The sequence below is a fragment of the Chrysemys picta genome, chromosome 14, assembly GCF_011386835.1.
Source record: "Chrysemys picta bellii isolate R12L10 chromosome 14, ASM1138683v2, whole genome shotgun sequence".
Lineage (NCBI taxonomy): Eukaryota > Metazoa > Chordata > Testudines > Emydidae > Chrysemys > Chrysemys picta.
Window position 1 is genome coordinate 42828912 of NC_088804.1, and position 27183 is coordinate 42856094.

The 27183-nt window shown below is 42.1% G+C and overlaps 1 protein-coding gene and 1 long non-coding RNA gene across 6 annotated transcripts in view; one reads left to right on the forward strand and one right to left on the reverse strand.

Moving 5' to 3' along the window:
* Positions 1 to 27183, forward strand: part of NFAT5 (nuclear factor of activated T cells 5) — a 149252-nt gene that overhangs the window by 11208 nt on the left and 110861 nt on the right. The window contains exon 1 of one of the 5 annotated variants that reach the window (XM_042852038.2): positions 459 to 645. The exons of 2 other annotated variants lie outside the window; for them this stretch is intronic. Coding sequence is in view for 1 of the 3 variants with exons in the window: in XM_005310573.5 (XP_005310630.1) it covers positions 5365 to 5437 (73 nt within the window). In the remaining 2 variants the exon portion in view is untranslated. Of the gene's footprint in view, positions 1 to 458; positions 646 to 5302; positions 5438 to 27183 lie in introns of those variants that run through there. 2 more of the 5 variants (XM_005310573.5, XM_065567677.1) reach the window with 2 other exon arrangements.
* LOC135975689 (uncharacterized) lies at positions 522 to 4956 on the reverse strand. The gene is made up of 2 exons (XR_010592685.1): positions 4796 to 4956; positions 522 to 3110 (listed from the first exon to the last, which is right to left on the reverse strand). It is a non-coding gene; the product is annotated as an uncharacterized LOC135975689 (long non-coding RNA).

The following is a 27183-nucleotide window of genomic DNA, read 5'->3' on the forward strand; positions in this document are numbered from 1 at the left end:
AAGGTGCCTAACACTATAATATTAGTTTGGCAGATTTTAATTTTTGTTCTGTTTTGTTTCCCCTGAGTCCTAGAAATCAGCTTTAATGGATTATAAGTATAAGGACTGCTGTTATATTGCCCTCTTTAAGATTGTTACTGCATTTGTCTATTTTCTTCCTCCTCCAAGATTTGATAAAAATAATTGCCACTGGCTCAATAAATTCATTAGTTAATCTTCTTAGATCCCTGAGATTCATATTATCTGGGCCTGTTTATTTGTACAGTACTATGTATAGTCAGTTTCCCCACATCTTTCCTTACATGCTTTTATTGATAACTACCCTTTACTATACAGGCCTCTGAACTTAATTGGGAGTGTTTTGTTGGGAAGACCCTGAGTGTTGCAATCCAACCTTTGAGACTACAAATCCCATGATGCCTTCAGGGAGAGAGAGAAACTAACTTCCTCCTATACTCTAGCCAGGTAGAGCATGCAGTGGGCTCCATTTGGGGAGAGGAGCTGAGATTGCTTGATGGAGCTTTGTCCAAACCAGGATCTTCTGATAGGAAGCCAGAAGCTACCGCTGAGAGCCTGCTTGGGAGCCAGGGCAGAGACTGTTGCTGTGCCCAAAACTGACTGAGGAGGGCCTCCAGTAAAGGCAATGTGAGTACCCAACACCCTTGTTTGGGAAAATACTTGCAAGGGAAGGGGGACAGTGAAGAGACTGTAAGGTGTTGTCTGGGTCTGAGAAGAGGTGGAATGGACTTATGTAACCAGACCCAGGGTTGCTGACATCTGGTTAAAACAATTCCCATCTTCAGAGGGATTGTGCAGTTTAGAATGATTCCAAATTAGAATTGCTCTACCTCTTGTTGCCTTGCCTGGAATGATTCCCCAGCTTCAAGATTCTCAAGCGCACCCACGCAAGCGGTTAGACCTCTGAAATCCAGAGGAGAGTTCACTCAGAGGTAGGGTAAATGGTGGCAGTGTAAATGCAAGTTAGATACATTTAATTTACTACTGTAAACTGTATTTAATTGATTTATTGAACTGCCCCCTACTGATTTAAATTAGTGGTGACATTTAATTTCAGTCTGTTATGTTTTCTTAAACTGTTAAGTAAAGATGTGTTAACTCCAATCTAAGTGTATATTGTTTAGAATTGGTATTTTTGAGTTAGACCCATTGCATGGATTAGTTTAGATTTATACCAGGAGGCTCCCAAGGCAAACCATTGAGTACGTACAGGGCCCAGCCAGGCAGAGGCACCACCAATTTTAATTTCCTTTACAAGTAAAAGGACTGCAGCAGAGGGGTGGATAGAGGATTCCCACCTATCCAATATCAGCACTGGGATACTCAGGATCTCCTTTACTGTCAACAGCATCAGGCACCCAGGTGAGTGTTGCCTGTTCCCAAGTAACACAGGGAGGAAAGGGGGGGGGGGGTTACACTATAGTCATAAAGTCTTTATTTATTTTTCTATACTAGTCATTTGTTTAAAGATAGAATTTTGAGTAGTAGTTCAGTAGCTCAGCCATTTTAGGCGTGCTCATTAAAATGCCTTTTTAAATATTTGTATTTTTAATTTATTCTCTTTAGCCTTGTTCACACTTACAGTTGTAGTTACATGCAGCAGTGAAAGGCATTCTGTGTCCACATGGTGGTGTGTGGCTACACATGGCAGTGAAAGGCTCTGGCAGTAGGGAAGGCTCCAGGAACTCCCATTGCTCTCCCCCACCCTGAGCCTTTCACTGTGGCAGGAAAAGGCTCCGGCAGCGGGAAGCAGCAGACCACTACATTGCTAAAAATAGCAGCATAGAAATGGGAGGCACTGCTTTGGCACGTGGCAAGCCGTGTAGGGTATCCATCCTAGAGTTCTGACATTTCTAGACTCAACTCACCTAAGCAAGGCCTCACTGTCTTCACTGCTATTGATACCTGTGCTAGCTGGGCAGGCAGTGTCTGTATTCAATATGTTGCCCTTAGTGTAGACTTATCTTCTTAATATGAAGAAGTTCCGTGGTCTTTTTGTTTTGCTGTCCTCAGCTTTCTTCTTTTACCTTGAAATTTTGTATGGTACAGTCGTCTTTTGTTCCCTTTTCCATTTCCAGTGCAGGTTCTCATCATTTTGGATCAGTGTCTTGTGCATCCACACTCATTGCTTCTTTTTTTTCCATATTTCTTCTTCATCAGAGGAATCGTAATCTCAATTAAGAAGTCTTGAGATTCCTCAGCCTTCTTTCACATTGGTGAATTTTAATACTTGACATCACCTATTATTCACTAACTTTCTTAATTCCCCAATATTTGCTTTCTTGAAATCCATACCTTCTGTGAACACAGTCTTTCTTCAGTGTGTTTATTTCAAGTATACTTTGGTCACTAGTTTCAACACTTCCCTGTTATTTACTTTCTCAATAGTTTTTCTCCCTCTTAGTAGAAAATTTCCCAGGAGGAGATTGCATCTCTGCCTGGATACCATGCTCTTGGCATAATGAAGTTTTTCACTAGAGAATACTTGGGAATCTTAGTTTTAATTATATTTGTCATTCCAGACTTCTGGGTAGTTGATTATGCTATCCTGTGGTCTCTCCTGCACCTTGATGATCCAAGAATTTTTCACTCACTCTGCTCATTTTAGTGCTCTTCCGCAGATTTTGTATGGTACGGTCTTCTTGGTATAGCCAACTGCAGTGTCGTTCCCTCTCCCCAATTCTCGTATCTTTTCTAAAAGTATTTATGCTCTTAGCTGCTTGTTAAGATCAAATTTGCAAAACCCCAGGCAAATCATTTAAACTCTGGGCTGAAGTTTCTTTGATAGGTCACCCATTCTCTTGCATTTTTTCACCTTTCAAGGAAAGGGCTCTCTTACCCACACCTGTAGTAGTACGTATGTACATATAATTGATTTGGGATATAAGATACCAACTAGTTGCATGGAGAAGGACCAAGCAGGATATCCTTGTAAAGAATGAAAGCTCAAAGTTGTTAGTTTTAAAAACAAATAGTAATTTTGGGGCCTTTGTAGCATCTACCTTCACAGAGCAGCTGTTTAGTCCGAGTCCTGAGGCTGATTGTCATTAGGACCAGATTCAGCAGTTCAAGAGATGGAGGCCTGGAACATCCTGTTTAATTAAAGAAAAAAAAAAAAAAACTAGCAGCACATGGGCTGACATACAATGCTATGGTAGATTGTGGTACAAGAGCGCTGACACACAAAAAGATTACGATTAATATTTAGTAACATTCTAACCTAAACCTCATCAACCCTTCCCAATTTCATGGGGGAACCAGTCCATGACAAGTTCTAACATATCACAGGAAATCAGGTTTGAAGTAGAGTCATAAACTTCAAACTCCAGCAAATGTGGCATTTTTCTACAGCTCTGGAATGGTTTTCCTCCAACTTCTTTGCAGCTTTGACTGATTTCCTTCAAACTCTTGCTGGGGGGAGAAAATTTAGCTCTTATGGTCTGTACCCGAGGGTGAAAAGCTACAGCATAAGAAGAGGAACAAAGATCCCCACAGCCTTACCTATGTGGGTCCTCTAGCTCTCTCTCACCTTTGCCTGGTGGCAGCTAGCATTCCCACCTTGTTCTGCTTTTACCTCTTTCATTCCTCCATCAGGGATGATTTAGTCAGTGTGGCCAAATGTGCAGCAGAAAGGGGCCTTACTTCACCAGAGACCATCTGACTAGCATTCAGTACACCTGCCCCAGAGCTGCACAGGGTCAGAGAGGAGCTGCTTCATGCTTTTCAGGCTACATGACAACATAAACCGCCAGGGGATTCACCTAGTCCTAGGGTGATGAGGTGTCCGTTTTTCGACCAGAACAACCAGTGGAAAAGGGACTTTGGCAGCTCCGGTCAGTGGTGCTGCCCAGCTAAGGCAGGCTAGTCTCTACCTGTTCTGACACTGCGCTGTGCCCCGGAAGCAGGCAGCAGATCTGGCTCCTAGACAGGGGGAGGGGGTGCCATGGGGCTCCGTGTGCTGCCCCTGCCCTGAGCACTGGCTCCGCACTCCGGCCAATGGGAGCTGGGGGGGCAGCGTCTGTGGGCAAGAGCAGTGCGCAGAGCCGTTTGCGTGCCTCCGCCCAGGAGCCAGACCTGCTGCTGGCCGCTTCCAGGGTGCAGTGCAGTCCACGATGCCAGGCCAGGCAGGAAGCCTGCCTTAGCACTCCTGCTCTGCCACTGACCGGGAGCTGCCAGAGGTAAGCCTGTGCCCCAATCTCCTGCCCCAGCCCAGAGCCCCCTTCCACACCCTGAACTCCTCATCCCCAGCCCCACCTCAGAGCCCTTATGCTCTCCCACACCCCAACCCCCAGCACTCTCCCACACTCTAAATCCCTTGACTCCCACCCCCAGCCTGGAGGCCCCTCCCACACCCCGAACCCCTCATTTCTGGCCCCAGCCCAGAGTCCTCACCCCCTCCCACGCCCAGTGAAAGAGCGAGCCACTGGGGGGTGTAGTGAGCGGAGGGGGCGTGACTAGGGAGTTTGGTTTGTGCGATTAGGAAGTTGGCAGCCCTAGCGTCACCCCATCCCCCCTTCACCCCATGGCTGCTTGAGGCACAACATAACCCCCCCCCTCCCTATGATTTAACTGGCAGCCTCCAGCTGTCCCCACTGACACTGGCCGGCCCAGCCCCCTGCGCACTCAGGATCCCCTGGGCCGGGCCTGGCCTGGCTGCTCCCCCCGTCCCGCCTGCCCCCTCAGCAGGCCCTGCGGCTGTTCTCGACGCTTCGCCCTCTCCCGGCCCAGGCCCAGCTAAGGCTCTTCTCGCCTCCTCCCTCCGTTCAGTCACACGGACCCGGCTACTCGCTCGCTGGTAGAACATCTCCCCCAGCGTCCAGAAACTGCGCATGCGTGGAACCTCACTCGTGGGCCGCCCACTAGTTGAGCACAAGACCCTCTCGCCACTGGACCCGTGGGCAGGCACATGCGCAGAATGACACAACTAGGAGTGAAAATGGGCAGGCTGACTGGGTCAGTCTACGCATGTGCAAAATAGCTGACCTGCGGCTCTTCCCGTTCCTATTCTCCCCCTCCCTCGTCTCCTCTCGGGAGCGCATGCGCAAGTCGCCCGAGCAGTAGTCCTCGATGTGCGCCACCCCTCCGGAGCCCTTTCGGTTGACGCATGCGCAGAGCAGTAACGGAGGGGGCGGTCTGGACCGTTCCGTTGGCAGCAGCCGGATTCCTGTCAGCGGCGGCCGAGCCCGAGCCTGACAGCGCGTGAAGCCCCTGGCCTAGCCCGGGCCGCAGTGAGCGCGGCGCGCCCTCTCGGCTCCCGGTGTCTCCCCTCCCCGCGCCGGGGCGGCGGAGGCAGCAGCGCCCCTCCTCCCGGCGGCCCCCCAGCCCCTGCCGGGCCGCGAAGCTGCGATGCCCTCGGACTTCATCTCTCTGCTCAGCGCCGACCTCGACCTCGAGTCCCCCAAGTCTCTCTACTCCAAGGGTGAGTGCGGGGGGCGGGGCTGGGCCGCGACCGGCCCCGCGCGACCGGCCCCCACCCCCGGCGGGCCGCAGCTCCCCCCCCCGGAGCAGCCGCGAGGCTGCCGAGCCCTGGCTCCGGCCCTCGCCCCGCGGGGCCCTCGCTTGGCGGCCGGGCCCGTCCCAGGCAGACGGGCCAGGTGTGGAGCGGTGGCCTCGCAGGGATGCTGCCCGCCGCGGGGAGGAGGCGCTGGGGTCCCGGGAAGCCCCAGCCCCAGCCAGGCGCTGAGTTTGCAGCGGGGCCGCTCAGGCTGCATTCCTGGCCCGGACACCGTATCCTCAAGAATGTGTCCCGACAGGTTTGTGCGCCAGGGACGCAGCAGACGGCCCGCCGCGACATCCGCTATGTGATCGGACCCGTGGGCTGAGTCTAAAGCTTCTCTCGCTCGGCCGGGGCACAGCTGGGCTGTTACCTCTGACTTCCCACTGCCATTTCGGAGTGTGTCTGGCGGGCACGCAGACTGTGTGTCAACAGCACTGAAGCTGACATGTTGGCTACATGCTGGCCTGGGTAGAATGTCTACAAAAACAGTGGCTAAAGGGGGAATGGAAACACAGTTTAGTTGGATTTTCATAAAGCTGCTGACTAAATCAACGATAAAAACGTTCTGAAATAAACTGAGTCGTTTCAGGGAAAGAGGTGGAATTCTGGCCTGAAGCAGAAACTGGCTAAGAGTCAAAAAACAAAAAGTTGAAATACGTGGTTAATTTTCAACATGGCAAGAGAGTTTATGGTGCCCAGCTTTGAGCTAGGACTAGTATTTACTCTGTTAACTGGGGATTTGGAAAAGGGAGTGAACAGGGAGGTGGCAGAGTTTTCAGATGATACAGTCTCTTAGGATAGTCAAGATGATAAAAGAATGTATGGAACGTCAGAGCTGTGCTAGGTGAATGAGCAGCCTGATGTCACGTGAAAGTCCATGTTGGCAAACATATGGTAATAAGGAAATGTACAGTGGAAGGAATAACTTGAGCTACATGTACACATAATTGATTGCTAAACTCACTTTAAAGATTTAGGTGTTACTGTGGGCAGCTTAATAAAATATCTGATCATTGTGCAGCAGAGACATGCAAAATACAACTTTTGTATGTATAATAAAAGGATAGAAAATACTGAGCATATTTTGCTGCTATATATTATGTCCAAGTAAAAAAAATCTATTAAACTGGAATTAAGGTACCTTACCCAATACACAGTTTTTTAAAGGCAAAAACATCACAGTGATGTTGTTATCCCCAAAACAAATGTAATAAACCCAGGAAATTCTGGCCTAAGACCAAACTTAAAAGAAATCCAAACTTGTTAAGTTAAGGTATGGAAATACACAGTTAAGGCACTCAAACAGCTTTAACTCATAGTGGTGCCATGCAGTAATCGTAGAATTGTGACTAGTACGTAATAGTGTTTGTAGTACCAGATTAGATTAAAATGATTTTTAGACATTGAATTTTAATTTTTTCCCCTTATGTCACTACGGGGTGGCGTTCAGGTTGTTTGGAAGCCTTAACTGTGTATTCCAGTTTGCTTCAGTCCTAGTGAGAACAATAGCAGGTGGCAGGCATTTTGAAAGAGGGCAACATAGCCTGTGAACTATCAGGGGTTCTCAACCTTTCTCTCTCTGAGGCCCCCCTCAACATGCTATAAAAACTCCAGGGCCCGGTGCGGGATGGTGCTCAGGGCAGGGACCTTGGGCTTATGTGTAGTTTGACTTCTATTGGGAGTAAGGGGCCAGCGGGGCTCGAGCCACCTCCGCATGGTGGGGTCCAGGGAGGGAGTGCCATCTCCACCCCTTGACTCACCTCAGCAGGGCACCAAGCCTGTCTGGGTTGGAGGGGGGGGGGGGGCACAACCAAAAATTATAACTCAAAGGTGGGGGGCTTAGCTCAAAAAGTTTAAAAACAGTTTAGGGTGCAGGGAGGGGGTAGCTAGGGGCTGTGTGCACATGGGGTGGTTATAGGTGTGGGGGGGTTAGGGGCTGTGTGCAGGCAGGGAGGTAGCTAGGGGCTGTGTGCAGGCAGGGAGTAGTTCAGGGTGCAGGGAGGGTGTAGCCTCCGGGTGTAGGGAGAGGGGTATTAGGGGCTGTGTGCAGGGAGGACTCCCCTGCAGTCCCTGTTCTTGGAGGGGGAGCTGGGTGTCCCCACCTGGAGGGATAGATAAATCTCTGATAATTTTCATATGACTTTACATTGTGCCTCTTCATATGTCTTCTGTATATCAAAGCCTCATGTAGAAACTTTGTGTTAAGCCTTGGTATAATGTTATAGCCTCTAAGGATAGTTAAAGTAGAAGAAAAATGTCTTTTTGCTAGGAGTAGAATAAGATTCCCCCCCCCCCCCAACTCCCTTAGTCAATTGCCCTGTTGAATGAATGAGGTGTGAATGAGCAAGGCCTGGAAGGCAAGCACCTCCAGACAGCTGCAGCAGTTGGAGAGGGGCTGGGAACCAGATCCAAGGACAAGTGGGCTCACTAAAGAAAAGCAGACATATTGACGGCCTAGGGGGTTAGAAGCAAGCACCTTCTTTTGAAAACACCCTCTTTGAACAGCATTGGGACAACACCCAGAGGAAGCAGCATCCAACGGACACAGACACAGATTTTGAATCTGGTACAGATTTGCGTGAGAGGGAAGCTGCTATAAATGTGAGGTGTCTTGCAGAGGACCCTGGGTCTCGTCTTGTCAACATGGGAGCATTGATCCGGATCGACAGAAACCCGGCTCCACCCCTCCCCCATCTAACTCACCTGGCCAGTGCAGTTAAGGGGGGCAACTAATTGGTAACAACAACAAGACAGAGTATGCTTGTGTGTGTGTGTGTATGTGAGTGCCTGAGTGTAATATAGATCATATGCATATGATACAGTGTTAAGTAATACATGTATTACTAATAAATGTGGCTTTTTGCCTTATACCCTCTGAAAAGATCCTGTGCGGTACTTTAAGTACAACACTCTTACCGGCTGCCTCTGGGGGAACAAAGGAGGCTGGGAGCTGAGGAGCAGCTTCAACCTGGGGCATCAGCAGGAGAGGAGGGAACGCTGCCGCTGCCTATTCTATGGCACCAGCGAGAGCAGCAGCTGCCCCTCACTTCCACCTCTGACCTGGCAAGAGGGCGGGAGAAGAGATGGGGGAGGTGGAGGTGTGGAGCTGCCCCCAGTGCCTTTTAACTTCAGCCCCACGTGGAGGCACCAGGGATCGGGGCTTCAGCCCTACGCCTCCCGGCTTCAACCCCGCAGGGAGTGCTGCGGCCCCCTTGAAAGGGCACGCAGACCCCCAGGGTGCCACAGACCCCAGGTTGAGAATTAAACTAGGGCGTTGGCTACACTCGGGACTTCACAGCTCTGTATGTTCAGCGCTGTGAGAGGGCTCTCGCAGCGCTGTATGTACTCCACCTCTCCGAGGGGAATAGCTTGCAGCGCTGCAGGCTCTGATTACACTGGCGCTTTACAGCGCTGTACTCGCTGCGCTCAGGGGTGTGTTTTTTCACACCCCTGAGCGCAGCAAGTTGCAGCGCTGTACAGCGCCAGTGTAGCCAAGACCTGAATCTCAGTGGGTTTTAACTACAGTAGGACCTCAGAGTTACAAACACCAGAGTTATGAACTAACCGGTCAATCACACACCTCATTTGGAGCTGGAAGTATGCAATGGGGCAGCAGAGACCTCCTCCCCCCCCCCCCCCCCCAAAAAAAAAAGCAAATACTGTACAGAGCAGTACTGTGTTAAATATAAGCTACTAAAAAAAAAGGGGGAAAGTTTAAAAAAAGATTTGATAGGGTAAGGAAACTCTTTCTGTGCTTGTTTCATTTAAAAGCAGCATTTTTCTTATGCATAGTAAAGTTTCAAAGCTGTATTAAGTCAGTGTTCAATTGTAAATTTTGAAAGAACAACCATAATGTTTTGTTCAGAATTACAAACAACTTCAGGAACGGAGGTTGTTTGTAACTCTGAGGTTCTACTACATACTTAAAGTTTGAAGAATATAGTGGGATGAAGACTTTATAGAACCAGGAGTGAGGGAAAAGAGAGCTGATTGTCTAGTCAAACTGTCAGTCACCCAGAGAGGGACTTTTCTCTATCCAGAACCCTTTGCACAGCAGAAGAGGCCTTCTATAAAACTCCTAGGTCCAAAGGCAGAATAAGTTGCAGGGCAGGTGAGGAAGGGTCACATGGAGGAAACTGGGCCAGTTACAAGATGTATAGAGTACTTTGAATGAGTAAATGGACTGATGTTATGGAAAAGTATCCGTTGTCATTGTTGTTCTTTAGCTTGTTTTTTTTTTCTTTTATGTAGAATAAATTATTAGCACTCGTTTTGCTAAACTCCTCTGAACTGTGTCCTGCTGATTTGTTTGGGGAACCTTGCTGCTATGCTCTTCCACAAAGTTTCTGTTACTTCATTAAGATAATTTAGGACAAAATGGTCTGATACAGGCTGCTAAATTTCTTAGTCACTTAAATTTAACTTTAACCTATAAATCCTCAGAATATTTGTTTTATTCTTCGTGTGCCATAATTTCCAAATGGATATATTCTATTTTTTATATGTAACAAAGTGGTTGAATCTGCTTGAAGTGCAAAACTGTTCTCAACTGCAATACAATATATAGACTGGTGCTTCCATAATGTAATTGATATGCCTTCACCTTTAGTTCTGGTCGTCATCATTTCTGAAAAAGAGAGCAGAACTTGAAAGGGTCTTCTTGAGATGGATGAAATGATGACTAGAAGTATGAATAAACATTAAAAAGAGTGGGACTGTTTATTGTAGAAGAGATGAATAAGATTAGGTGTGATATAGGTTTATAAAAGAGTAGATGGAAAAATTGATTAAATACAAATCAAACTTTACATTAAATACAGGTTTACTTAAAAAAAAATTAAAATTGACAACCTATGTTAACGCCTACATTTATTATAATCTATTTTTTTTTGTATTTGATTTAAAGCAGTACATGTTTGCTGCAAAGTTTTAAAGAAAGTCAGACCCCACTGAAGTGATGGAAATCACTAAGTATCTTGAACACAGATGCAGAGAATATTTTCTTAATTTCAGTTTATTCAACTTGTTCAGTCAATACTAGTTAATTCAAAGTTAAAGTAATTGCCAGTTGAAATATTAGGAAAGCTCCTTCCTCTTACAATCGCTGAATAAAAGCTTTGTATGGGAGGATGAGATTCACTACGTCTCAAGTCTTGAAGGCCATGGTGACCAGAAACAATCAGTCCAATTTGCTAACTACAAATAATATCTCCTTTTGTTTAATAAATCAGTTGTTTTGTATTTAAAAATATGTTTTGACAAACTTTTTTCTTATGGAACTAGCACACTTAAGGTAGTTTTTAATTTAATTTGGATTTCTGTCCAAATCCAACTCGACAAAAATCTCAAATCAAATATGAATCGTTTAGTAAAAAGTTAACCTATATTGCTTAAATATGTATAGCTATTGTGTATCCTCCTTGTTAGCAAAAAGAAGCATTAAATTTAGTGTAAAGACTGTATTTAATTGCTGTTTTTAATGGTTACCATCCAATGAGAATTAACCTGTCTTTAGAAAAATAACTGAAGTGCAAATGCAAAATGTGATTAAAATCGATTATTTAAATATAGATTTTCTGCTTCCTGATTTAAATCATGATTAAAATTGGTGATTTAAATCACTTTGATCTAAATCAATCAACCCTGTTATAGAACAATAATATAAAGAAGATATCAGGGTTTCATTTTGATGCTTTATCATACTATAAGAACAAAGGGACATTCAGTTAAATTGAAAGGTAACACATTTAAAGCTAATAAAAGAAAATACTTCTACACAGTGAATAATTAATTTGAGGATGTAATTGCCCCAATTACAGAAAAGTACTAACGTTTATGTGAATAATCAGAACAGCCACCATTATATTATATTCCTTGTATTTTTCTTCTGTCTAACCTCTTGTGATTCAGTGCATAAACTAAAAACCGAGAGAGTTGGGGGAAAAACTCTGGACACAGTGGGAATGGTCAGAAGTTGAGGCATCTATATTTGTGGGTATAGGCTAGGGAGTATTGAAAGGATGGGATTTTATACGATTGCTGTACTGTTATTGAGAAGTGTAGTCATCCTACAGATCAGAACCCCTCTACCAATTGGATTGTATAATTTGTGTCCATTGATGAGTCTGTTTAAAACTATACAATATCCCTGCACTCTGACTGAGACAATTACCATGTAGTATAATACCCTTTTCATAGAATATTGACTATTAATATTTGTACAGTATTTTGAAGTAAAAGGACCATACAGATCATAAATATTGGTTTCCATATAATTAAGTTCACTTCCAAACCATAGGAAAAATCATCAGAGTTCTAGCAGGAGGATATAAGTACACTTGTTTAAACATTCAGAATGGGCAACAATATAGAAATATTTATATGGTATTATTGCTGTTGGAACAATGAGTTTTGTCTGCCTGAGTTACATTTTACATGACTTTATCAAACAAAGTCAAATGGTTGGTTTGACACTCTTGATCTAAAAACACGAAGTGCATAATTTTGAAATGATGGAGAAAATAATTGTCTTAATAATTTTAAAAGCTTGATATGGATCATTGGAAGCCCAGAATGAACAGCGAAAATGACTTCTGTTTGTTCAAGATGCTGTAACACATGTCAATCTTTGTACTGATTAATAGTTGCCTACTATATCTGTCTCAGTTTGAGTTATCTCGTTTACATACATTTTTATAAATTGATTTTATTCAGCTTTTGGAAGAAAATATCTTTTCTGCAAAGATAGTATCATCAGTGAATTCTTAGGTTTCAAGCTTCCAGTGCATGTCTGGAACTCCCAAAGATAAGAGAAACAAATGCCAGAGGTGTTTTTAAAAGCATGTCTATGCTGCCCATTCCCATATTATCTTGAGAATGTGGTTGTTAGAACCAAGCAAAAAACCTTCAAGGTCTAATGTCCGGAAATCATTGTGAAAAATGATGCCAGATAGCCTCAAAAACAAACAAACAAAAAAAACCCAAAACAAAAAAACCCAAACCACAATCCATGGCAAAAGAAACAAAAACATGTATGTTATTTGCATATAGATCATTAAAACCGTGCACTGATAATATATCTAAAGATAATAATAATGTGTCCAACTCCAGACATTGCAGAACACCACCATCCTCAAGATAAAACAACAAGAATTTTGTCATACAAAGGTAAATTAGCAATCTAAGAGACAATGGCGCATGTACTCTGAAAACCTAGAGGTTAGTTGTCCTGTGGTTGGTAGATTTAAGTGCTGTTTTCAATACTATCACTTAATTAATTTTGTTAAACTATTCATTTTAGACACTTGAAAGGCCAGTAAGTACCATGAGTGAAACAGTTTGTCGAATGATAGGCCCTAAATCCAAACTCATTAGTATCCACTAATTTAGTTAATCCTTTCATTTCAACAATTTGCAGAAATATTAAACCACTTAACAAAATTATGTGCCATATTCTGCTTACCTATGCTTGTACAATGCCAATTACTGGTAAGTCAGATTTTCCACTGGTGCAAGCAACAGTAGGACTTTGTATTTTGTCTTTCTCTTTATTAAATTTCCTTATGTAGTTGAGTTGTTCGAAAAGTTACAAACCCAGTCTAACTGTAAAAATACGTTTTGTAGGATGTATTTGTGCTGCCTTTAAGAAGTAATGTATTAATATACTAAATAGCTCTTTTGTACTGGGAGTATTGTATAGGTGGACATGAAAGATGTTTTCTCTCCCTATTTAAAGCTGTGGTGACTTTATAATCATTTTGATGTTTGTTAGAGAATTGTCAGTACAGAAAGATCTATCTATCTATCTATCTATCTATCTATCTAATAAACACTTTAGCACTTTAAGTAGAGCCTTTTCATACTCCAGGTATTTCAGTGATTTAACTTCTTAGCGTATGCACAATGTGCCTCAGGTGCACATGACCAAGATTCATTACCAAATTTGGTCCGCTGGTTGGATCATTCGCTTCCCTGGCCCGGGCTGGGTACTGATGGAGAGCATGACATGAATGCTGATCCATATTAAAATGAGTTAAATCCCAGTAATACAGTGACTATGTAGTCAAGGAGAAATAGAGTGGCCGTTTTATGTTTACTTACAGCTTTGGATATTAAAATTTGTGTTGAAGAGAAAGGTTGGGGAGGATATTGCAATTATCAATTTGTTTGATCCTCATCACATAGTATGTGAGCATCCCCTAGTTATTTAGAAATAGAAATAATAAAAATAATACTCTAATTTATATTTTTAGTTTTTCTTAGGTACTTAGAAGAAAGGAATTGTCATACTATATCGGACACATGGTCCATTTAGTTCAGTATCCTGTTTCTAACAATAGTGCTTCTGATGAATGTGCAAGAAAACCTGCAGTAGGCAAAGGTTAGGTAATCTGGCCTTTATGAAGGTCTCATTCTAACTGATAATAGTTAGAGATTGTCTTAATGCCTGAAATATTCCTTTCAAAATTTGTTGGCACTATAACACTTTGAATCTTGCTAGGTTCTTTGTCTCAGTGACATTCTGTAAGAAGGAGTTCCACAATCTAATCACACAGTGTGTAAAAGGTATTTCTTTTAATTAGTTTTGAATTTGCCACCTCACAATTTCTTATCGACTGTTTCTGTGCTCTTTTGTTGAGACAGAGAACAGAAGCTCCAGATCTTCCTTCTTTATATATTTATTACTTTGTGTACTTCATGTCACCTCTTATTTATCTCCTTTTCTAATTTCGTCTTTTGTTTGCTTTCTAGTTTGTATGTCTCAATGTGAAGAAACTGAGAGAAAGCTAAGTTGAATAAATGAGTTTTGTATTTAGTTCTGAACGTTGTTAGTTCCATAGTCATTCCTGTCTTTTGCTGGGTTGAATTCTGTTGTCCAGGTCAAGTTCCTGGGAAATATGTCTCCTCCTCTCATGAACCTCCTCATATTGATCAATAGTTCTGTTTTTCAAAGGAAGTATAGCTGTTGTGGGAGGTCATAGTCACAGAGAGAAATGTGATCTTCCAGGTAGCAAGGACCAATCCCATGAAGGGATTTGAATATCAGAACAGAAACCTTGTATAATTAAAGCTAAACTCTATTTAAGTTGACTCTGTTCAAGGGAAGCCAGCACAAAGAACAGCACACCAGAGTGATATGTTCACAACAACCTGTCTTGCTACAGTGCTTTGTGGCAGTTGAACCTTTTCCAGGGTGTGTAGCTTGACTCGTGGATATGAGCAGCAATAAATAATCAAGCCTGGAGTCATGAGTGTGTGATGCCAGGTGTATGTTTGATAGGTTGGGGTTCAATTTTCTGCTCAGTTGCCATGGTGGCACTTACTTCCGTTTACTATTTGTGCTGTGTATCCAGTAGCACTGAGGAGTCCCAAAGGATCCAAAGGTTGCGGGTTGATTTATCAATCTGAGAGTAAATGCCCTCAATCATTGTGGGTATTATAGAGGAGGGAGGTTCTCTGAAGTGCTTTCTTCTTTCTACCAGCTTCATCTCTCTGTCTTGGGTTCATCTTTATCCTCTGCTCTTCACTCAGGTATTTGTTTTGGCCTTGTTTAGGATTGTGTTTGTTTTTTATGTAAAGAAAATGTAGAACAGGATAATGTCAGCATACTGCTGGCACTTCATCCTATATTGTCTCACCAGCTTTCCCAACAGCTTCATACAGATGTTGAATAACATGGGGTAAAGAATTGACTCTTGTGGGACTCTGCAGTTGAGGGTTTCACAGATAGAGGAAAAGTTCCATAAAATGTTCGTCTATACTTAATCTGCGTGGAAGAATCCGAGTCATTTCAGATCCTTTCTGTTCAGTGCTACAACTCCTTGCAAGAAGGACAGGAATATTTGGTGATCAATAAAACTAAATGTAGCAGCAAAGTCCACTGGGGTATGTATGAATGTATTTTCCTTGCCTCTAGGCAGGAGGAGATAGTCCACCAGAATAATATGCTGTCTCAGTACCATATCCTAATGTGAAACCTGAATGATAGAAATTCAGCATACTGGTAAATAACAGATGGGTCTGGTTACTGTCTTTTGCTAGTTTCTTGATTAACTTAGAAAATGAGAGGTTAGATTTTGGGCTGTAGTGATTGAAATGTCTAGTGCAATCCAGTTGGCGCAGGTCAGTCTTGTGTGGCGGCCCTGATTGCTGTCAATTCTTTCATGACTACTGCTTGGTCATAGGGCTAAATTTTTGAAAGGAAGGGTATTGTGTCTATGGTTGTGTCCTTGGCTTGGTTATGTTGGCCTCTGGTGTCATTCCAAAAGCAGGTGATTTATTGTATTTCACAGAGTAACTCCTCGCATCTGGAGATGCTATTTTCTCGGGTTGAGTAGAGGCAGTCAGGGATTTTAAAGTGACTTATGGTTTGGGAAGGTTCTCCAGGATATGATTTCCTGCCTTTGTGGCAAAGGCATAAAGATAGGCCCTACACCTCCCTTACTCTCAAAGAGTATCTTATGGTCTTTAACTTCATCTGGACCAGCAGCAGAAATCTTATGTTCTGTCTCACGTGAATGATAGCATCTTCTTCCCATGATCACACCGCAGAATCAGTATTCTGTATGAATATAACAGCTGGTTTGAGACTTTAAAATAGAGGTCAGACCTAGAAGTGAAAATACTTCCAAGTAAGCGTGTCTGTAAGTGAAAAGCAGTATTTTCAAAATAACTTCGTTCTCTAAAGTTGGCATTACATGTTCATCTTTTGTAAATATACAAACTTGTTTCAGGTATTAATATGCATGGTGGTTTAAGCTTTTACTTCATAGATATAAACAAAGTTTACACTTAATATTAGAAGAAGGATTGCAACTTGCTGATAATGTGGCAGTAAGCCAAGAACTGCAAAAACTGTTACTGGAGCGTGTCTATGTTGGCTGTAACTATAGAAACTCTAAACCTGATCGAGTTGCAGGTACTCTCTTTGGCTTTACATTTGTTCATTAGACTTTCTGATTAAATTAATGAGGACATAGTATTAGACGGCTATTGTCAATAGTAAATTCATTAGTTGGCCTCGAACAGGTGATGTATGTTGACTTACTAAATAAAAGTTTCAGCAGCTTTTTGGGCATCATCATAACAGTGACTATGGTTGAGCAGAAAGCCATAATAGCTTTTTTTGTTTGTTTGTTTGTTTGTTTTAAATTACAGGGATGCTGCCAATTTAGTCAAGACTTGAAATCTAGATTTTAATTTAAGCAGAGAGGATTTACAAAACGGTAATGGAAATGGAACTTTAAAAAAAAAATTAAAGTTTGAATGTGAATACTTTCCTGCAGTGTGGCTTAAAAGTGAAACTGACCAGTTGAGTTTCATTGTCCGTTTTAAGCGAAAAGCAAACAGAATAATTGGGCATTTAAAAAAAACCCTCTAATTTAACTCTCCTGTAATAATATAGTAAAACACAACTAAGGTTACCTTTAACACAACTAAAGTTTATACAAAAAGTTCATTTGTATAAAAGTTCATGTGTATTCTTTTTCAGTAGGAAATATTCATAGCTAGATAACTAGGTTTGAATTAATAAGGTAGGAACGCTATATACAATTTTGGAATAAAACACACAGATAATTTAGACCAGGAGTGTATTTGAGCTCAAAAGCAGATGCTTGTAATCAAGGGATGTTTTAAACCGGGGTTCAAACTTTTGTAGAGAGGGCTGTGTTATATTTTTTAATTAGTCTGGGCAAGGGTAAAAATCTAGATGATGTAGCAGAACTCCCATTAATAGTAACAGAAGGCTTTTCCAGAAATAAAGGAGAATTTGGCCTTTTTGTCAGGGTGGATTTGATTTAAATCACTAGTCAGACTCAATTTAATCTTGGATTTCTATATAAAAGTGCATTCTTATTGGTTGTTACAACCTTAATACGTATTCTTCACAACTCCGAGATAGATGTAGGTTTCATTTTTAGAAGGTACACACTATACATTTTTAAAGTGATTTATTTTGAAAGCTTTTCAGATTAGTTTTACAGTTATATCAGAAAATGAATGATTGTTTGGTTATTTCCTTTACCAAAGGTAATTGAAGCAGATATTTATGAAGTCACTGGGTGGTGAACTATCTCCAATTCAACAGGTTAATCATTAATATTTGGAGGATTTTCTTGCTATGCTGTATTAGGAGGAGAACATCACCAGATAGACATTTAAATTGTTGTATTTAACTAAAACAATAACGTTATGTAGTCAGGATTTTTTTCTTCAACAGCAAAATATAATATTTTAACAAAACAAGCATATGAATTTTTGAATTTAAACATTCAAGTTTTTTAAAATCAGGTTTGTTTTTGTTAAAATTGTTTTTAACTAAAATAGTTAAATGAAATATTTAAAAAAAATAAAAATTAAATCGACTATGTCAGCCAGGTAAACATGAGAAACTTAAAATATTGGCTTCTGCAGCTAACTCGGGCGTCTTCACTTTCATTTTCCTGTTTGTTCATAATCTGGAAAAGAAAAACAAGCTTTCCTGCTTTTTCAGGTCCCAAACGATTTCTCAATTTGGAATGAATTAATCCAAAGGAAGAAAATATTCTTTCTACACCGGCAGAAGAAGCTACTGCTGTTAAAAGTGAGATTATCACTTCAACAGTCTCTGAATCCAAGTGCTTAAGTGACTTCCACCAGTTCACTGGTGTGACTTTCTTTAAAACATCATCATCAAACATATATTTCTTGAATGGTTCACCCTTAGCTCTGAAGTTTATTATAGTTGGCATTATGGAGGGATGATTGCTGGATGTCCATGTCATAGCCAACTCCTCTTCTTCAGCAGTTAAAGTTTGACCCTGGTACTGAGTATTGAGAATATTTGCAAGAAAATGACCTGGAGATAGTGCTTGTCCCATTCATTTCTTTTAACGCTTGTAATTTAACTCTGTCATTGCATATTTGTCTTTTTAACATCTCACTCAGTTCCTTCCAAATTTCAACAGCATCAGCAATAAAACAGCTATTTCCCTGCATTTTGTTCAAGACCACAGAAATAGGCTTCAGGGTACACAGCGTGTGTTCAACATTTCTCTTCAGCCCAATGTTGAAAACTTTGGCTGTGACAGTGCCATCTATTTTTTTCATGATTTTGTTCACAAACTGTCATCAGATTAGGCCAGTTCTTGATATAGTGCTCAAAACAGTCCACTACTGAGTTCCATCGCACATCTTGTGGGAGAGTTAGCTTGGTTCCTCCCACTTTTTTCACAGCAGCTGCTGCAAAGTAGTTGTTACGGAAGTATTTTGCAGTTTCAACAACATTAGCCTTTATTTCTGGAACGCTGAAGTCTTTGGCTAGGAGGTGCATCGAATGAGCACTGCAGCCGAATGTTATTAGCTTGGGACTCTCTTCTAAATTTCTTCTCATCTTGGATACATTTGCAGCATTGTCTGTGACCAAGCTGCATACGAGATATTTGAATTTTCCCCCCAGTTTGTTATAGCTTTTACTGCTACTTCTTGTAAGTATTCTGCTGTGTGTGCATTTCCTGATGTATCAATTGTTTCTGTAAGGAACACAAGCACATACAATAGGCTCATTGTGGACATTGCTCCACCTATCAAGACTCAGGTTAACAATTTTACCCTCTAGACCTCAGGGCCACCCAGAGGGGGGGGCAAGTGGGGCAATTTGCCCTGGGGCCCCGCAGGGGCCCCGTGAGCTCTGGCCGAGCGGCGGTCCGGGTCTTCGGCGGCATTTCGGCGGCAGGGGGCCCTTCAGTGCTGCCGAAGACACGGAGCGACTGAAGGGCCCCCCGCCGCCGAAAGAAATGCCGCCGAAGACCCACACCACCGCCGGGTGAGTACAAGCGCTGCAGCTCCCCCGCTTTGCCCCAGACCCCCTGCTAGACCTTTTGCACACTGCTCAATTTCTCTTTCATACACTTTATCCAGCAGTTTGCCTGCAACATCTGCTCTGTTGTTTGGACTGTATCCTGATTTTAATGACTGAACCATGTTAATGAAGTGAGGGTTCTCAATCATACAGAAAGGAGAGTTTGGTGCATAAACAAACCAGGCAGTTTTTTCAGCAATTACCTCCTTTTGTAATCTGCTGGTTCTTATCACAAACTTATCTGTGGTTGTTTCTGAATGATGGACATTTTGTTTTTCTTTTTGCTACAGGTAATATACTGTGGCTATGTGACATACATGATGTGTCTGAAGCACTGTCATTGGTAGATAACTCTGAAACTATAGAAAATGATGATGATCTTGAAGGTGGATATTCTTCAGAATTCTTATGTTGAGGATGGATTCTCCTAAACAAAATAAGTCAATGCAGTTATTTAATTATTATTATCACACTGCTCATTTAGTATTACTCATTGCATTCACTGCCACTCAGTACTACTTTAAAGGTGAAGTGTAAAAGGAAGATCTGCCTAGTTCAGCTATTTATTTTTTATCACAACTGCATCTAAAATGATAGTACCATAGAGTAACAATTATATTTTTTTGCTCAAACATGAGAATTCAAGAATAGTCCAGAAGGAAGATAGGCAGTCCTTAAGAAAGAAGTATGAAATAAAAAAGTTTACCAACCTAAAGACATGTTCCTTTCATCATCTTCAACACAGGTTCCTCCTGAGAAGGAACACTTCTCATGATGTTGTTTCATTCGGGCAACCGGGTCTTGCATTTCTTTGTTGCACTGTTTGCATTTTGGGTGCATGCCTGTCTTACCCACAAGTAAAGGAACTTCATTAAAATATTCCCAAACTGGGTCTCTTTTATGGCCTTTATAGGTTACTGACATAAGTTTTCCCTTCTAGTGAGAGAATGATATGGTAGACCTCAAATCAATGAAGGCTACACTCAGAAACACCTCCAGACTTCTGAAATATGCTGCTCAAACAGTTTCACTTTTATTTCTACTGCCTGTCCCTCTCTTCTCACATTTATCTCCAGATGACTTCTCCTTGTCCAGATCTATTCCACCCCCAACAATCATTCACTGAACTTTTTGAAACTTTGCACTTTAGAGAGAGGTAAGGGATTGACTCTGTATACCCAAATTTGCAGAGGGACAATAGGGTTGAGGTCTGTTATTTCTCACCTCTATATATTATTTATTTAAAAACATTTTTGCTGTTAACAAGTATGTTATCTGTGGAGACACAAATCCACAGTTTGTGAACTGCAAAACTAAGCATCTCTAATGGTTTCTTCTAGACTGAGCACTGAGTCCCATTGGGTAGATAGAAAGATTAACCTAAATAATCTGTACAGAAGCCGTTGGAACCCCATAAGATTGGGTCCCTAATCCAAGAACTATTGGAACTAATTTACAAAACATTTCGTAAACATTACATGAATATATTGTTTTGTACTATGGAATTAGAATTTATAATCCCTATTCCATGATGAGATATCTTTGAGCTATAGTTTTAATTAAGATACATTATCTTTAGATAGGTTTTTTCCTTAAAAAGCATTTTATCAAAAAAATCCGATTTAAATAAAAAAAATCATTGATTTTTATCCACCCTGCTTTTTGTATTAAATAAACTTTTTCAGTACTGTATCCATGGCATACTACTATTTCTTCCCTTTGTTTCTCTCTTTCCCCCTCATTCTCTTTTTCTCTGCCTCTTCCCTGTCCTTAGAGAGACAATGTGTGTGAGGTAGTATATTTTATTGGACCAGCTTCTGTTGGTGAGAGAGACAAGCTTTCGAGCTGTTCAGAGTTCTTCAGTCTGAGAAAGGTACTAGGAGTGTCACAGCTACATTGAACAGCTAGTTTAGCATAAGCAGTTAGCACATATTCTAAGGGACCATTCAAGCTTAAGTGGCCTATTAACACCGCTCTAGTCATATGACCAAAAAAGGGGGGTTAGTGTGTTACAGATTGTTGTAATAATTCATAAATTCAGTCTCACTATTGCGACCGTGATTTTTAGTTTCCAGCAAAGTTATGAATTTAAGCTCCCAGGCTCATCTTTGAAAATATTTTGCAGGTTTCCTTTGAGGATGAGGACTGAAAGGTCAGATACAGAGTGATTGCTTTGTGAAAAGTGTTCACCACAGGTGATAGGGTGTCTTTCTTTTTTATAATTTTCCTGTGTGAGTTCATTCAAAAGTGTAATGACTGTCTGGTTTCACCCACATAGTTGTTGGGGAATTTTAGTGCACTGGATGAGGCAGAACACATGTTGTGATAGGCATGTGTAGGACCCATGGATCTTGAAAGATATGTTGTAGAGGGTGTTAAGCATTGTAGGAGAGAAGATGTCTTCAGGATTTGCATCTTGTTCTGGCAGGGTCTGGTGCTGCTTTGAGTTGGTGTGTCCTGGTCTGTAGGGAGCTTGCTTCTGTTGATGAGCTTGGAGAGGCTGTCAGGTTGTTTGAGGGCCAGAAGAGGAGATTCAGGAAAGATTTCTTATAGGATGCGGTCCCCATCGAGAATGAGTTGTTGTTGTTTGTTGATACCTGTATGGGTTCCAGTATGAAGTGGTAGCTGACAACTAGAGGTGTGTGGTCGGATGGGGTTTTATTTCTGTATTGAAGCAGGTTCTCTTGGAGTATTCGGGTGGCCCACTCTATGATGTGATCTTCTTCTTCTCTGGTGGAGTGTCCTTGTTTGATGAAGGTGATTTTGAATGTGTTAAGGTGTATATCTCAGAAAGGGCATTTCTCCTTGGAGCATATTCTGTGGTATGAGTGCCTGACTGTAGACAACAGATTTCTTTGTGCGTTTGGTGTGGTTACTGGATCTAAGAAGGTAGGTGTGGTGGTCTGTGGGTGTCTTGTATATAGTGGTCTGTTGTGTTCCATTGTTGAAGCTGATTGTGGTGCCCAGGAAGTTTTGATGATAGTATGGGAGTGTTCCAGAGAGTTTAATGGATGTGTGGCCGTGGTGGTTGTTGAAATTGTGGTAGGGAGGGAGTTTGTCATCTGGCCAGAGTGTGAAAATATAATTGATGTATCTCAGGTATATCATTGGTTTTGTGGCACATTTTTTCCCTGTCTTTGTCAATTTTCTTTTCTGCATTTTCTTCCTTAAGGAAACTCTCAATCCCCACCTATGGGGGAGGGATAGCTCAGTGGTTTGAGCATTGGCCTGCTAAACCCAGGGTTGTAAGTTCAATCCTTGAGGGGGCCACTTAGGAATCTGGGGCTGCAAAATCAGTGCTTGGTCCTGCTAGTGAAGGCAGGGGGCTGAACTCGATGGCCTTTCAGGGGTCCCTTCCAGTTCTATGAGATAGGTATATCTCCAAATATTATATTTTTTTGTATTATAAATCAGGTTGCCTAAGCAGGCCTGCTTTGCTTTCTCTTCAGAGGCTATAGACAGCATTCTTCAGTGCTGTGTCAGGGTTGGGTGCAGCCTCACCGCTGTGTCCGTATGGGGGAACTGCACAGTAATCTCCCACCTCTGTGCAGCCAGTGGCCTGTGCTCTCCACTGCCATGCTGGAGCCTCCAAATTTATTTGACAAATACAGTTTGCAGAATTTTTCAGTACTGTGCGCACAATTTTAATTTTTTTGGCGCAGAATGCCCTCAGGAGGAATCACAGTGATCCTGAATTGAGCATTCATGTCTGGCTTAAGGCTGTATGGTAACATCTGATTTTAACGGACAGACAGTAAAAAGCTAAAATAGTTGTCATTTCCCAAAACCCCTTACATACATTGTTATGACAAGTTGTTGATGTTTCAGGTGTAATGTGTAGAAACTGCTGAACGGTGGTACAGTATAAATATATATGGATGAATAGTGTTCTGTATTATAAATCTGCCATCCCCAAATTTACTTTAATATTAAGGTTTACATAATACATTACATAGTGTGTATTACCTATCTTTTTCATTTGGATGTCAATCCATTCATCAGTTATCCATGCAGTGAACATTGAGGTCACACAATTGTTATTTTCTAAATAATTCAAAAATCTTTTAGATCACTTACAAAGTTTTAAGATTGTACAATAAAAATTCTCTTGGTTTTCAAAACAGGAGTGGAGTTAAAAGGCTATCTTTTGCTTTTCAAATGAACATGAGCAAGATAGGCAGTAATTCACAGTTGGCTTTTAATATCCAGAACATGGAGACAAGTTGAAACATGCCAAGGAAACATTTAGAGAGTAGGGTGAAGTCTCTCGTATTGGGGGGTGAGCTTTGCATCTCAAGAAGGTGTGTGTGGAAATAGAGCTCTGCTCAGAGACTCTTAAAATACATTTATCTTTTTAGTTGCATGCTACATTATTCTCCCTGCCAAAATTGCAGGCCACGTTCCTGTGCCAGCAATTAAAAACTGAATGCCATAGGGAAAGGGAAAAAAGCGCCCATATCTTTAGTCTGCAGTCCCTTCAGAAATGACCTGCTGTGTTGGTACCACCTTGCCTAGAGGTCTGCACAGCAAATACAGACACAAAAATGCATCCGAAGAAGTGGGCTGTAGTCCACGAAAGCTTATGCTCTAATAAATTTGTTAGTCTCTAAGGTGCCACAAGTACTCCTGTTCTTCTTTTTGCGGATACAGACTAACACGGCTGCTACTCTGAAACAAAAATCAGTAGTAGTTCTGGTAGTACTACATTGCAGGTAAGTGATCAACTGCAAATTTGAATAGTGTCTGTTTATATTATGGCAGTTTCTGTGATTCTTTGCATTGGACTCCTGGTCCATTAAGTCCAGTATCCTGTCTTACAGTGGCCAGCACCAATTACTTTTTGTAAAATCCAATTTAACTATTCTCTTAAAGCTAATACATATATATTGCTGCATTCTTGGGACAGGGACTTTGTCTTCCTATGTGTTAGGGAAAGTACCTAGCACAGGGGTCCCCAATGCGGTGCCTGTGGGTGCCATGGCGCCCGTGTACTGGCCAGCGGACGAGCATCCACCGAAATGCTGCCAACAAGCAGTGTCATCCAGAGACATCGCCACCAAAATGCCGCCGAAAATCGGTGGCAACGCCTATTGACGTTGCCGCTTGTCAGCAGCATTTTGGCGGGTGCTCGTCCGCCGCCACAGTCCTCCATGGCTTGTTGTCTGGTGCCCACTGACCTAGCACATTTTGAACATTACTGCAATCTAAATAACAGTAATCTGAATTGACACAGTATATCTTGTTTCAATCCTAATTTCTCCTCTACTTTTGGAAATTGACTCATTGCAGACATTTGTTAGCAACGGGTACCTCTGAACTCCTGTAGAAAACAATTTCATTGCCGTCAGCTGTTTTAGAAACTGTGATTGAGATCTGGTTCTGCCAGATGGCAGTGCTTGAGTGCACAGGTGATAGGTGTTTTAGCTAGTGTACAGAGGTAATGTGAATTGGAAAAGGTAATGGAAAACAAGGCTTCTATTTGAATGAAAATAGAGCTGGCAAACACTACTTTAATACAACTGCTCCGCACATGTGCAGTTGTATTTGCTCTTTGAGTCAGCCAAAGGGGAAGAATTTATTCACTTTAACAATATCTTTGATCAGCTCCAATGGCGGCTCTTTTTGCTGAAGCTAATCCCTTAACTAATTCTTCATGTGATATAACTTGGCCTTTGAAAATGTAGCAGCTCTTGAAAAATTTGAGCCAGTTGACCCTTTCATAACACTTGTTTTAATGGAGAAAGCCAGACCCATTACTTGTACAGTAGACCCATACCATCTATTAGCTTGTTCAACAAGCATTGCTGTCTAATAACTTGGTTATTTTTACGTACCTTTCGTTTACAGCATTTTTGATGTTACATACACTAATTAATTAGATGCTACTGTTTTGTGGAAACAGTGTTGCACGGTGTGAATTTTCTGCTAATTTTCAACTTGGGGCCAGGGTTCTTTATTGCTCTTGGATGAAGAGTATAGCATCAGTATGGATGTAGACCACTGACATATTAGCCCCAATTGGGCAGAGTCTTCTCAGCACTGTCTCACAGTGCTCTTGTCATTGCAAGGTAGTCTCTCTGGTCCACTTTATGCACACCACTGCCCAAGGGTCAAGTCGTTGGCAGTCACTAGTGCAAGAACCAGTGCACATACCACGGTGCTCAGTTTTGCACTACTTTTAAAGCAAATTGCTTCACTGTCTGTGGATATTTTTTTTAAATAATTTTAAATCATTGCCATCATGCCCAAAGGAAACCATACTGTGAACTTGCTCCTAGCTGGTGAGAAGCTAGTTTTTGGGACTGGTATTGATTCAGGGAAAGGGAGAGATCTAGGGTTAGCTGAGCAAAGTGATATGCAGTACCCTGCTGTGTGACCAGGTGGCCACATGACTGGCAGAACAGTAAGCAATGCCATGAAAAAAATCAAGAGACTTAAGGTGCAGTACAATTAGGCCAGGGACACCAATAGGTAGTCCAGCTCCAGATGGAAAACCTCTTCATTTTCTGAGGAGCTGGCCCCAAATCTAGTAACTCTGCCTTCCACGTATCTGGAATTGCTGTCGCAGTACAGAATGCCTTGTGACCTCATGGTGATGGGTGGCTGATGAAGAAAAACAGCCCTGGGAGTTTGGGTGGACCAGGCAGTACTCGTTAAGGCGCAAGTTGGATAGGCCTCTGCCTAGGGTCCCAGAGCCTAGAGTTGCAATTAGATCAGTGTCTCATTTAAAAAAAAATATTTTTTTTTCGTGGTTAGGAAGCAAAACTTAAATGTGAATTGAGTGTAAGTTATATGGAGTCATCTGCCTGAGTTTGCAGGTAGCCTCAGACAATAATTCTGAGACACATGAACTACCCCATTCATCTCTGGCATATTAACTTTAAGATCTGCTAATCTGGGGGGCTTCCCCACCAACACCACCCCAACAAAGGTAGGTGTGTGTGTGTGTGTGTGTCTGAGGAAGAATGCAGTGAGTCTGGTTTACCCATTCACCCGGATACCCTTGCATCTCGGTTGTAAGTGGTTGCTGTTACTCCTGTTTCTCAGGCTGTTGGTTGGGGGAAGAGGACTGCTGCTGCTCTCCTGACAGGGAGGCGAGAAGGGGGCCTTTTGTTGTTACCCTGGCTTCTTTGAGATTAGCAAGGGATTCCATGTCACTGCCACTCCAAGTGATAAATGGAGCCACGGGGGGCCCCATGTTGTAGTATGGCTAGGGCTCCAAATTCCCTTAACTTGGCCCTGGGACTAGGGAGTCATGGAGCTCTCCTAGAAATGCTGGATATCTTGCCAGGATCTCAGAATCTGTTAACAGGGATCCAGAGATGACAGCTGTCATGGTATGATAGGAGGAGGCAGGGTCTGAAAATGAGTGTTACTTTGTAGCATGTTAACAGTTATTGTAAAATATACCACTGGGTACTGATGTTACTCGGTGGCTAGGAGAAAAGTTTTCTGATTTTTATTAATGTTACCTTCAGTATTGTGTAAAAGGGTGGATATAGCGTCTTCATGAAGGTGGCAGTGTCACTACCTCTGCGCCGGCCCCAGGACATAAGTGGCTGCTGAGGATAGTGTCACCATTTAGTTCCTGTCATGATACCCAGTACTGGTAAATTCTTCCTACTTTTAGCTGCTCTCTTCCATTATGGGGAAAATGCCTAGTTCAGTTTGCACAGTGGTTTCCTGATGCATTCCATGTGGCTAGACTTAAAATGTCAGAGAAGCAGGGAAAACTTTTCTAAAAGTAAATCCAAACATTGCCAAAAATCTTCTCTTATTTACAATATGTTTAATGCATTTATATTATATTGTACCTATTACACCAGGT